This window comes from Mustelus asterias, chromosome 28, assembly GCF_964213995.1.
Source record: "Mustelus asterias chromosome 28, sMusAst1.hap1.1, whole genome shotgun sequence".
Taxonomy (NCBI): Eukaryota; Metazoa; Chordata; class Chondrichthyes; order Carcharhiniformes; family Triakidae; genus Mustelus; species Mustelus asterias.
Genome location: NC_135828.1, coordinates 22,369,747 through 22,383,669, shown reverse-complemented (window position 1 = coordinate 22,383,669; position 13,923 = coordinate 22,369,747). Strand labels below are relative to the sequence as shown.

General features: G+C 45.9%; 1 protein-coding gene across 1 annotated transcript; it reads left to right on the top strand.

The window, feature by feature from the left end:
- The first annotated feature begins 435 nt into the window (after positions 1–435).
- ndufb8 (NADH:ubiquinone oxidoreductase subunit B8) lies at positions 436–12,579 on the top strand. Its single transcript, XM_078199661.1, has 5 exons — positions 436–568; positions 4,109–4,235; positions 5,990–6,089; positions 8,622–8,777; positions 12,380–12,579. Exons 1-5 carry the CDS (start codon positions 436–438, stop codon positions 12,470–12,472), a joined length of 609 nt encoding a protein of 202 aa, XP_078055787.1. The 3' UTR covers positions 12,473–12,579.
- Positions 12,580–13,923: the final 1,344 nt, after the last annotated feature.

Sequence of the window (13,923 nt, the reverse complement as noted above, 5' to 3'; positions counted from 1 at the left end):
TCCGCTTCGCCCTTCCCAGCTCCTGACCGGAACCTGAGTGCAGCACCCCCTCCAGCCCGGAGGACCACATCGCCCCCCCACCTCCCGACCGGAACCTGAGAGCAGCGTCCCCTGCAGCCCGGAGGACCACTCCGCCACGCCCCCCAGCTCCCCACCCTAGTCTGGGAGCAGCGCCCCCGCAGGCCTGGAGGACCGCTTTCCTCCTCTTCGGCCCGCACTCGCTCCCCACAGGAACCTCAGAGCCGCGATCCCTCCAGGCCGGAGGACCGCTTCGTCACCCATCGGAACCTGAGACCAGCGCCCCCCTCCCCTGTAGGACTGGAGGACTGCTTCGCCCCCCCCGCCACTCGCCCGCTGCAGCGCCCTCTCCGGAGAGGAGGCTCTCCTCATCCCCAACAGCGCCTGCGCAGTGAAGCCTCCCTGTCCTGTCCCGGCATGCTCTTCCTCCTCCGCGCCTGCGCTCTGGGGCGAAGAGACATGGCGCTGAGGGGGAGCTGGATTCGCCTCCTCGGCAGAGGCTTGGGGAAGAGGCCGCAGCCCGAGGGGATTCCGGCTTCTGTCAGGGCTGGTGAGTACTCATGATTGCACGGCATTTTATAAACTGCACTAAAGGGGGGTGGCAAGTTGGGTGTCAATGTCAGTGCAGTAACCTTGGAGATGGGGGCAGTGGGGTTCAGGGGTCAGACACAGGGCTTTTGGCATCAGCCTCAGACACTGCACTGGCTGCAAACTGGGGCAAGTGGTGGAAACCAGCTGTGTTGTCAGTGAAGAATTTGCTAAATTAGCTAAAGTTTTTGAAGCTGATTTATTTGTGTCACATTAACACTGCAGTGAAGTTACTGTGAAAATCCCCTAGCCGCCACGCTCCGGTACCTGTTCGGGCACATAGAATCCCTACAGTGCATAAAGAGGCCATTTGGCCCATCGAGTCTGTACCCACCACAATCCCACCCAGGCCCTACCCCCACATACCTACATATTTACTCGCTAACCCCTCTAACCTAAGCATCTCAGGAGCTTTAGGGGCAATTTTTAGCACGGCCAATCCACCTAACCATGACTTTTTCAGACTGTTGGAGGAAACCCATGCAGACACAGGGAGAACATGTAGACTCCACACAGACAGTCACCCAAGCTGGGAATTGAACTTGGGTCTCTGGTTCTCTGAGGCAGCAGTGCTAACCACTGTTTTGCCCCTAAAATCTCTTATTGTTAATTGTCAATTGGCTGAGTAGAGCAGTAAGACTCTTGCCTCAGTGAGAAGACTGTGCATTGAATCCCCAATCCAGGTAATTTAGAAACATTGAATCCCTACACTGCAGGAGGGAGGTCCTTTGGCTCATCATATCTGCACTGACTTGGCATCTTATCCAGCACCCCCCCTCCCCCCAGCATGTCTATCTCCAATACCCCGTGCATTTCCCATGGCTAATCCATCTAACATAGAACATAGAACAGTACAGCACAGAACAGGCCCTTCGGCCCACGATGTTGTGCCGAGCTTTATCTGAAACCAAGATCAAGCTATCCCACTCCCTATCATCCTGGCGTGCTCCATGTGCCTATCCAATAACCGCTTAAATTTTCCTAAAGTGTCTGACTCCACTATCACTGCAGGCAGTCCATTCCACACCCCAACCCTAACCTACACATCTTGGGACACTAAGGGGCAATTTAGCATAGGCATTCCACCTAACCTGCACATTGTTGGACTGTGGGAGGAAACCCAAGCAGACATGGGGAGAATGTGCAAATTTCTGCACCTAATGTTGTTAGGGCAGGTTTAGTGATAAAAAGCAAAGTATTGTTGATGCTGGAGATCTGAAATAAAACCAGAAAATGTTGGAAAAACATGCAGCAACTGTAGAGAGCGAAATAGACTTAATGTTTTGGGTCCAGTAAGCCCTTTTTGCAGGACACTGATTTGACGATACTGTCTTTCAGATGAGAAGTTAAACTGAGCCACTGTTCAGGTGGATGTAAAAGAGATGGGGAGGTCCCCCAGGTGTGCTAACTGCTGCTCCTCAAAGAGTGCCAACAGCACCAATTCAAAAGCAAAATTCTGTGGATGCTGGAAATCTGAAATAAAGGTTGAAAATGTTCGAAATACCCTGTGGGTCTGGCAGCATGTGTGGAGAGAGTTACAGAGTTAGTGTTTCAGGTCGATGACTGACCTGATTATTTCCAGAATTTTCCGTGTTGCTACCAGCAACGTGATGGCCCCTTTAAGATTGCTGTAATTTTGGATATTTTCCAGAACTGTGAACAAAGAAAATAAACTAAAGAGGGAGATACGAATGTTACCTTTTAGGAAAGTCGTAAAGGTGTGCAGAGGCCGAGGTGATGAGAAAGGGAATTTCAGATTATAGAAACATTAAGCTTTACAGCAGTCAGAGGCTATTCAGCCAGCCATGCTTGAGCTAGCTGAAAAGGAGCTATTCAGCCTGATCCAACTTTCCAGCTCTTGGTCCCTTCAGATTACAATACTTTATGTGCACACCGAAGAATCTTCTGCTTTACCACACATTCGGATGTTGAGTAATTATGAAGCCAATGCAACCTGAGGCACTGCTGCTATGGGTGTAAAGAGGAGGGTTTGGGCGGCTGGGTTGGAATGCAAGAGAGGACAGTAGAACAGAAAGGTCGTGCGAGCTTTAAAGCTAGATCTCACCCACCCTTACTATCTGCCTACATTGGAAGGAATTGCATGTTGTCTCAACCTCATTGGCCATCAGGTCCTGGGGTAAGAATCAAACTAAAAATCGTACAAAATATTTAGGGTGGCACAGTGGTTAGCACTGCTGCCTCACTGTGCCAGGAACCTGGGTTTGATTCCTGGCTTGGGTGACTGTCCGTGTGGAGTTTGCATATTCTCTCCGTGTCTGCGTGGGTTTCCTCCAGATGCTCCGGTTTCCCCTCACATTCCAAAAGTGTACAGGCTAGGTGGATTGGCCATGCTAAAATGCCCCTTAGTGTCAGGGGGACTAGCTCGGGTAAATGCATGGGATTATGGAGATAGGGCCTGGGTGGGATTGTGGTCGGTGTAGATTTGATGGGCGAATGGCCTCCTTCTGCACTGTAGGGATTCTATGAAACCCGGTGGCACAGTTGTTGGCACTAGTGCCTCATGGTGCCAGGGACCCGGGTTCAATTCCAGCCTTGGGTGGCTGTGTGGAGTTTGCACGTTCTTCCCATATCTGCGTGGGTTTCCCCGGGGTGCTCTGATTTCCTCCTACAGTCCAAAGATGTGTAGGTTAGGAGGATTCGCTGTGCAAAATTGCCCCTTAGTGTCCCAAGATGTGTAGGTCAGGAGGATTCATGGAATAAATGCATGAGGTTACAGGAATAGGGTGGGGGGGTGGGCTTGGGTACGATATTCTATCAGAGAGTCAGTACAGACTCAGTGGGCTGAATGGCCTCCTGGGGATTCTATTCTGGAGCTTCTGGCTCAGAAGCGGGAACGTGATCCAAACCCCTCGTTATGCAAGTGGAAGTAATGGTTTTTTGTGATGCAGAGGATTTGAGGTAGAAAGCTCAGCTCGGAGTCAAATGTGACATCGAGGTTTCAAACGATTTGGTTTGGCCTCAGACAGTGTTGGGGCTGCGCTCGAATGTTGACAGCCTTGGCCCTTCACCTCAGTTCCTCAACAAAATGAAGCCAATCTTGACAAGGGAGGGATCTAAGGAGCGTGATGGACAGAACCAATAAGTGTGGTAAGTAGTCTCACAACAACAGGTTAAAGTCCAACAGGTTTATCTGGTAGCACGAGCTTTCGGAGCGTTGCCCCTTCAACAGGTTGACTCACCTGATGAAGGGGTAACGTTCCGAAAGCTCGTGCTACCAAATAAACCTGTTGGACTTTGACCTGGTGTTGTGAGCCTACTTACTGTGCCCACCCCAGTCCAAAGCCGGCATCTCCACATCATGGCTACCAATAAGTGTGGGCAGAAAGTTGTTGCCCTCCTGCTCCTGTGGCTTTGTCTGCACTTGCCATAAACTGACTCGCGCTCCGTTTCCCAGACAGGAGTGGCAGAAACTTTTTTGTTTAAAAATGTGAAAGGTTAACTCCAAATTGTTTTTGCTGATGCTTTGGATTTTGTTTCGCAGCCTCCGGTATTTCTAGGGACATGCTGCCAGGTCCGTTTCCCAGAACAATGGAGGAAAGGGAAAAAGCAGCAAAAAAGTATAATATGAGGGTGGAAGATTATGAACCATATCCTGACGATGGAATGGGGTGAGTTTATTTCTGCAAAATGGATTTAATTATATTGGATAACAGAAATCAGAGGTGTGCCAAAATTTCACATATTGGGAGAAGAAAATCTAAGAGAAACTGCAAAAAGTTTGGTTTCTGGCTTTAATTGTTTTGATTTATTATTGTCACATATTCTGGGATACAGTGAAAAGTATTGTTTCTTGCGCGCTATACAGACAAAGCATACCGTTCATAGAGAAGGAAAGGAGAGGGTGCAGAATGTAGTGTTACAGTCATTGGATGAAGAGAAAGATCAGCTTAATATATGATAGCTCCATTCAAAAGTCTGATGGCAGCAGGGAAGAAGCTGTTCTTGAGTTGGTTGGCATGTGTTTTCAGACTTTTGTACCTTTTTCCCAACGGAAAAAGGTGGAAGAGAGTATATCCGGGGTGCGTGGCGTCTAGATTATGCTGACTGCTTTCCTAGATGGAGGCAGTGGATGGGAGGCTGGTTTGCGTGATGGACTGGGCTACGTTCACAATCCTTCGTAGTTTCTTGCAGTCTCGGTCGGAGCAGGAGCCATACCAAGCTGTGATACGTTGGGAAAGGATGTTTCTATGGTGCATTTCAACCAATAGCTGAGACTTGTAGTGGATGTGTTTCTATGTCTCAGTGAGGTTTCCCTTTGGCTATTCATGACTTGAAATAATTGGTATATAGTTTTTCTTAAACCGAATTATTAAGAAGTATTTACAAAGGCATCATGATAAATACGCGTTCCTGGGCAATGCCTACTCTGCTCTGTGATGTGGGCTTCACTGGTAAGGCCAACATGTATTGCCCATCCCTAATTGTCCTCGAGAAAGTGGTAGTGAGCCACATTCCTTAATACAATTGGGAGGGTTGCCAGGCATGGTCAGAGGGCACTTAAAGGACAACCACATTTCTGTGGACCTGGAGTTAGATAAAGGCCAGACCGGGTAAGGATGATAGTTTTCCTTCCATGAAGGACATTTGTGAATCTGGTGTTTTATTTTTGGCGAACCAGCAGTTTCGTGTGAAATGCACACAGTGGGGAAAGAGGGAACGTACAGAAGAGGGGGTTGACTTTTTGAAAGCGGGTCGGGAACACACTGCCAAAGCAATGACGGGAGAAGTGCATCTGGGAGGGAAATTTTAAAAAATGGAGAAAGTGGAAATCAATCAGACAAGTGGCAGAGGGTGGAAAAAGCTCTTCATAGGTTGGAAGGGAGTGAAAGGATAGTGTGATGAGTGACTTTTGTCTGTAGCTAATGCCAGAAGATATCAATCCAGCCTTTTGAAACAAGATTATTTGTGCTCAGTATTATTTGTGCTCAGTATTTGCAGTTCTGCTGACATGCAGAGGACATGTCTCATGTAGTACAATGTTTATTGAACTGAATAACAATGGAACTGTGCGGCAGATAAATATCATGTTTAACTGAATTTGATGTGACTTCCTCTTTGTTTATACTCGAGGTGTCAGTGGAAAATATCGATGTGAAAAATAGAATAGAAAATTCACAGACTTTCAAACTGAATACTTTGTTGAGGTCCAAATACCAGAAAAAATGATTACCCTGGAGAATAAGCTTATTAAGTGCTGGACGTGCATCCATACCATGTTTATTTCTTTAACGCAGACTAGTGTTCACTCCTTCCTTTTTCTGTTTTCTGGAGCCACACTGGGGTCTGGAGTGTAAAATCTTGAGTAACTACCTCTCAAAGATCCTTTTGAGTAAAGCTTGAAAGTTTGCTTTCCTCGTGACAGATTTGGTGACTACCCAAAACTACTGAACCGGTCGCAGCAAGAGCGAGATCCGTGGTACACCTGGGACGAGCCTGACCTGCGACGGAATTGGGGTGAACCGGTAAGCTGAGGGCCAATGTACAAGGCCTGACAGGGTGGCTCCAAGTTTATTGTTCCTGGCTAAAGTATTGAAAACGTCTGAAAACCATTTCTCCGATTTAAAATCATTTTCCGGTTAACAAAAATGACCTAAATGTAAATCAAAAATATATTTTCTGTCCAACTTTACAGGAGCATCATAGTTAAAGCAAATCCTGATTCAGTGTAAACTTGTTCAGTTTCAAGCAAGGGACATTGGACACCAAACATACATTGGGAATACCTTTAATACTTCTGTCTCTAATTTGTGGTACTAAAATGATTGGAATATATGATTGCCCTGGTTGAGATTGGTTAAGGAGGTGGAAAGGAGGGTGGCACAGTGGCAAGCACTGCTGCCTCACAGCGCCAGGGACCTGGGTTCGATTCCTGGCTTGGGTCACTGTCTGTGTGGAGTTTGCACATTCTTCCCGTGTCTGTGTGGGTTTCCTCCGGGTGCTCCGGTTTCCTCCCACAGTCCAAAGATGTGCGGGTTAGGTGGGATTGGCCATGCTAAATTGCCCCTTAGTGTCAGGGGGACTAGTTAGGGTAAATACATGGGGTTATGGGAATAGGGCCTGGGTGGGATTGTGGTCAGTGCAGACTCAATGGGCCAAATGGCCTCCTTCTGCACTGTAGGGATTCTATGAAACTGGGAATCAAACATGGGATCTTTGTGGTCTTTCAGCTCAATGAGATGAGTTTATAAAATGAGTAATTGGAGCAAAAGCTTCTGATTCTTTTGTTCTTAGCGATTTAAATATCCTGAACAAACTATTAATGGTTAAAATGAAAGATGGAAGGACAGAGCTTGCGTTTATAAAGCATCTTGTTGTCCTCGGGGTGCCCGGGTGTGCTTCGTAGACAATTATTTGGAGGCGCCAGTCACTGTCATGGCAGCCAATTTGCACAGAACAAGATTCCGCTGAGCACTGGGAGAAATGACCAACTAATCTGTTTGGGAATTGTTTGAGAGATAAATGTTGACGAGGTTCCCAGTTCTTCATTGTAAAGTTACCATGGATTATTTTGCATCCAATTAAACAAGGAGGCAGGATCTCAGCTCACCATATCATCCAAAAAATGGCACTTCTGACAATGCAACATATCCTCAGTCAGGCACTGATTTGGTAGACCTCCTAGTTTATGGGCTCTTAAGTGTGCTACGATGAGAAAAGCTGTACACAGCTGAGAATTTTTTTTGTGTTGTTCTCAGTATTGGTTCAGTTGGTAGTATTTGATCTCTTAGTTGGAAGGTGTTGGTTTTAAGTTGCACGTCGAACCTTGGGCGTGTGATCTATGTCAATAATGCAGCATGGTACTGAGGAAGTGCCATACATTTGTGTGAGATCCCATCTGCCCCCTTTTGGACATAAAGATGCCCTCATATTATTATAAGAAAGCCTGGAAGATTTTCTTGTTTCCTGACCAACATACACCAGCAGGGTAGCAGGTTATGGTCACTGCATAATAGGAAGATGTGATTGCGTGAGACAGTACTGAGGAGGTTTACAAGGATGTTGCCAGGACTGGAGAGTTTTAGTTATGAGGAGAGAGTTGATAGGCTAGAGTTTTAAGTTTATTTATTAGTGTCACAAGTAGGCTTATGTTAACACCGCGATGAAGTTACTGTGAAAATCCCCTAGTTGACACACTCTCCGGCGCCTGTTTGGGTACACTGGAGGAGAATTTAGCATGGCTAATGCACCTAACCAGCACGTCTTTCAGACTGTGGGAGGAAACCGGAGACCCTAGAGGAAACCCGTGCAGACTCCGCACAGACAGTGACCCAAACTGGGAATCGAACCCGGGTCCCTGGTGCTGTGAGGCAGCAGTGCTAACCACTGTGCCACCCCACAAACACGGAGGGTGTTCTGCCGAGATCCGCTGTCCAGTTGTGGTGACTGCGCCACATTTCCCAGAATTGCCCTCAGTGACGTCTCCCTGCCGCCCTCTGACTTTCTTTGAAACAGAGGAGGCTGAGGGGTGATGTGATGTTGAAGTGCATAAAATTGGAAGTTCCACATATAGAAGATAGGTTGTTTGAGGACGCTCTTAACCAAGAGCATGGATTTAAGATAAGTAGGAGGTTTAGAGGCAATTCAAGGGGCAATTGCTTCACCACAGGTGAAGATCTGGAACTCACTGCCTGAAAGGATTGTGGAAGCAGAAATTTTAATAAATACTTAACTTAAAGTGCTGTAACTTTCAAGGCTATGGGCCAAGAACTGGATATTGAGATTAGGCCAGGTAGCTACTTGGCCAGTATTGGCTTGATGGGATGAACGACCTCCTTCTGTTGCTGTAAATTTCTTTAATTAGTTGTTCAGTCATCCAGTGGCACAAAATGTCTTCAATATTTTACCCACCTAAACAGTCTCTTCACTCTACAAAGTTATTTTATTTGTATGAGATACTTTGATGCACTTGGATCATTCGATGAGATGCCACATTAAATGTACCCTGTCCTAAATTCTGTTTTAAACATAACATTTTTTTAAATTGCTTTTTCCAGATGCACTGGGATTTTGACATGTTCATTCGGAATCGTGTGGACACCTCTCCAAGTCCTGTGGACTGGAGTACTATGGTCAAAACCTTGGGTGGCTTTGTAGGATTGATGCTGTTTTTGTTTTTCGTTGGTGAGGTATTTCCTTCATATCAGCCTGTGGTAAGTTTTAATTCTAAATGTACGCCAAGTTCATCTCTTACCTAATTCTGTCATATCGATGTTTCCATGGTCAGTGCCCCTTTGAAATTCCTCCCTCTTCTTTTAAGACTACGCTGCCCCAGATAATTTTCCATTTTGCGATGTGTGTTTAGTTGAACACAGTGCACCTCTCAGTCACACACGAGTAAAATAACTGCGGATGACTGGAAATCTGAAATAAAAACTGAACATGCTAGAAATACTCGCCAGGCCTGGCAGCATCTGTGGAGAGAAACAGCATGGATATACAAATATCAAAATTAATTAATTTAGGTAATTAGCATCTTGTTACAAGATGCCATTCTCATTAGAACATGGAAATTGTCTTTGGGAATAGGTGATAAACACTCTAGATTTCAGATTGGTGAGCAAGGCAAACCCTGCAACATATGCACCTGTGAATATCTAACAAGTATTCATTACAGTAAGAAGCCTCACAACACCATGTTAAAGTCCAACAGACTTATTTGTCATCACAAGCTTTCGTAGCGCTGCTCTTTCCTCAGGTGAGTGGAGAGTTGGGTTTCACAACCACAGCATATATAGACACAGACACAATTGCAAGATAATGGTTAGAATGCGAGTCTTTTCAGGTAATCAAGTCTTTACAGGTACAGACAATGCGAGTGGAGAGAGGGATAGCCTGGGGTTAGCCTGGGCTTGCAAAATCCTACTAACTGTCCTGGCTTGAGATAATTCACACCTCCTTAACCTCTGCTTAACCCTCTCTCCACTCGCATTGTCTGCACCTGTAGAGACTTGATTGCCTGAAAAGACTTGCATTCCAACCATTATCTTGCAATTGTGTCTGTTTCTATATATGCCGTGCTTGTGAAACCCAACTCACCATTCACCTGATGAAGGAGCAGCGATCTGAAAGCTCGTGATTCCAAATAAACCTGTTGAACTTTAACCTGGTGTTGTGAGACTTCTTACTGTGCCCACCCCAGTCCAACGCCGGCATCTCCACATCAAGTATCCATTAAGTGCTCTAATTGGACTGTTTGTGAGATTCAGCATTTGCATTCCTCATCAGTTATTAAATGTCAAATTAGGGGAGTTTATATAAATTTTCTTGTAGATTTACAGAAAACAAGTGCAAAAAAACCCCCAAAAAACTGCTCTTCTGTGGTCTGGCTGCATCGGTGAAATTGGGTTTCAGGTCGATGACCTTTCACCAGAACTCGGGAAAGATTAGAGATGTGGCAGGTTTTAAGCAAGTACAGAAATATGGGAAGGTCTGTGATGGGGTGGTGGGCAAGGGAGGTTAAATCACAGAAGTGTTACGGTGCAGAAGGAGGTTATTTGGCCCATCGTGTCTGCCTGCATTGGCAAACCACACAAGCACTGATGGTACATCGCAAAAGGAGATGGCAATGGGACAAGTCAAGCAACAGAAGATCTGTCAAGAGGAGATGTAAATGGCAACAGCAAAAATATCACCAATAAATGTTGCCTGAACATTTGCCTGAAACGTGATTATGGTCTGAAATTGATAAAATCAGAGTTGAGTCCAGAGGGTTGTAAAGTGCCTCTTTAAGGACATTGGGTCAGATTCTAAATGTACCCTGAGACACCCAGCTCTACTTTCCCACAGATTCGAAAAACAACGTGCAGGAGTAGGCCATTCGGCCCTTCGAGCTTGTACCACCATTAAATATAATCATGGTTGATCTCAGTATCCCACTCCCGCTTTCTCTCCATATCCTTTGGTCCCTTTAGCCTCAAGGGCCACGTCCAGCTCTCCCTTGAACATATCTGACGAACTGGCCCCGACAGCTTTCTATGGTAGGGAATTCCACAGGTTCACCACTCTTTGAATGTAGAAGTTCTTCCTCATCTCAGTCCCGAATGGCTTACCCCTTATTCTGAGACTGTGACCCCTAGTTCTGGGACTTCCCCAACATTGGGAACATTCTCCCGCATCTAGCCTGTCCAGTCCCATCAGGATTTTGTATGTTTCTATGAGATCTCCTTTCATTCTTGTCTCTGTCCTTTCAATGCCTTTCTCCTAACGGATGAACCACCCAATTAAACACTGGAGAGAGAAAAACCATCGCATTCAGTCTTCAAACTCTAGCCTCATGACCAATTCCATTTCTCCCACCTTGGTCACTGTCTCTTATTCAACAAGACTTTGCAACTGAGGTATCATATTTGACCCCCAAGCTGAGTTTCTATCCTCGTTCCACTCACCAACAAAGACTGCCCACTTACATCTCTAACCATCTGCCTGCACCTGGGTTGAGCCCACACACTTCTGAAACTCTCCTCCATGCCATTTGTCATCTCCTGACTGATTATTCCAGTGCTGTCCTCACATTCTGTGGTCTCCATTTATCCAACTCTGCTGTCTAGCTTGCATCAAACCCCACTCTTTAATCATCCTCTTTCTTGGTGACCTACGTTGCTTCCAGCCCCCTAGTAGGTCCGATTTAAAAAAAAAATTCTCGTCCCCCATGTTTAAATCGCCTCACAGCTTTGTTTCTCCCCTTCTCTGTAACCTCCTACAGTTTTGCACTCCTCCAAATTTGCATGCCTTATTTCAAAGCTCCACCGTTGGCTACCATACATCCTGGAATTGCTTCCCGAAACATTTCCACTCCTGCACATCATTTAAGGTGCTCCACTGAATCCCAAATCTTCGACTCGCCCCTCCCAATATCTCCTCCTTTGGCTTCGCCCCATCTTTTGGAGCATTGTGAGCAATTTTGGGCCTCGTATCTAAGGAAGGATGTGCCGGCCCTGGAGAGGGTCCGGAGAAGATTCATGAGAATGATCCCGGGAATGAAAGGCTTGATGTCTGAGGAGCGTTTGTGGACTCTGGGTCTGTACTCGATGGAGTTTAGAAGGATGAATGGGGGGATCTCATTGAAACTTACAGAATACTGAAAGGCCTAGACAGAGTGGACGGAAGATGTTTCCATTAGTAGGAGAGACTAAAATCCGAGGGCACAGCCTCAGAGTGAAGGGACGACCCTTTAGAACCAAGATGAGGAGGATTTTCTTCAGCCAGGGGGTGGTGAATCTGTGGAATTCATTGCCACAGAAGGCAGTGGAGGCCAGGTCATTGAGTGTATTTAAGACTAAGATAGGTTCTTGATTGGTAAGGGGATCAAAGGTTACGGGGAAAAGACTGGAGAATGGGGTTGAGAAACTTATCAGCCATGATTGAAGGGTGGAGCAGACTCGATGGGCCAAATGGCCTATTACTGCTCCCATATCTTATGGTCTGATGCTTTGCTGAAGTGCTTTGGGGAATGGTCTACATTGAAGGTGTTGTATAAGTGGAAGTTGATCTGATGCGGGAGCATTCCGTTATTAGATATCTTCCCACTGGAAGTATATGTGTGTTGACATCGAGTAAGGACAGGGTTGTGGTGTGTCACATCCCTACCAGTCGAATAGTTTACCAGCACTCACTGCCGAGGGTCACTTGTGAGTCGGGAGAGGAGCCAGAGGATAAATATCTTCAGGAAGAGAGGGGAAAATAATATCCAAAGGTGCATTGGAGTGGGGTAAATCGTCTTGACTGAGATTTAATCATCAGTTATCTTTTGCAGGCTCCTAAACAATATCCCTACAACAACCTGTACCTGGAGCATGGAGGAGAACCTAACAAGGAGCAGCCTGAAGTGTACAATTATAAAATATGACCCATTTTCCTTGTCTGATTGTAGGGTGCAGACCATTTTGGAAATGGTCTCTGATTCTGTACAGTGAATAATTTTTAATGTCTGAATAATAAATAACTGAATATTAATGACTGCCGTCCTATTTATGGAAAATAAAATTAACTATGTTATTGGAGGATTATGCCAACAGATACGGCGGAGCAAAGGGATAGACAACACTATCCATGGCACAGTGGTTAGCACTGCTGCCTCACAGGACCAGGGACCCGGGTTCAATTCCAGCCTTGGGTGTGGAGTTTACACGTTCTCCCTCTGTCTGCGTGGGTTTCCTCCGGGTGCTCTAGTTTCCTCCCACAGTCCAAAGATATGCGGGTTAGGTGGATTGGCCATGTTAAATTGCCCCTTAGTGTCGGGGATTAGCAGGGTAAATATGTGGGGTTACGGGGATAGGGCCTGGGTGGGATTGTTGTCGGTGCAGGTTCGGTGGGCTGAATAGCCGCCTCCTATACTGTAGTGATCCTATTCCATGACCAAAGTCTTGGTCAAACAGGTAGGATTGAAGGGTATTAAAAAAAGGAGAGATTTATGGAGGTAATTAAGAGCGTTGGGCTGAGGATGCTGAAGGCATGGTTGCTGATGGTTTGTCAATTGTTTTTTTTTCAATTTGATATTTCAGCCAGTAAATCTTTGTAGAAAGGTCAAGAGCTTGGTATCAACTCTATTTTCAAAGTTGCTTCATCATTAGCAACCATGCCTTCACCTTCAGCCCAAAGCTCTTCAGTTACCTCTGTAAATCTCTCTCTCCTTTAATACACTCCTTAAATCCTACCTCTTTGACCAAGACTTTGGTCATAGAATAGAATCCTTACAGTACAGGAGGAGGCTATTCGGCCCATCGAACCCACACCGACAACAATCCCACCCAGACCTATCCTCATAACTGCAAATATTTACCCAGCTAATCTCCCACCATAAAGGGACAATTTTAGCATGGCTAATGAACCTAACCCGCACATCTGAAACTGTGGGAGGAAACTGGAGCACCCGGTCGAAATCCACGCAGAACATGCAAACTCCACAACACAGTAACCCAAGACCGGAATTGAACCCGGGTCCCTGACAGTGAGGCACTGTGCCACCGTGCTGCCATTTGTCCTGTCTCCTTATGTGGCTCAAGTGTCAAATTCTGTTTGATACTGCTCCTCTGATGAACCTTGGGATGTTTTATGTTAAAGGCACTACATAGGTACAAGTTTTTGTTGTGATGTAAAATGAAGCAATACATGCACTGTGCTGTTAATCTGGGATTATCTTGTGTTGAGCCAATGGATTGTTACCAGGCAATGACTATCTCCAACAAGAGAAAATTCAACCAACTCCCCTTGGCATACAATGGGATTATTATCACTGAACTCCCCACTATCAACATTGACCAGAAACTGAACTCCATGAGCTTTTTAAGTACTGTGGCT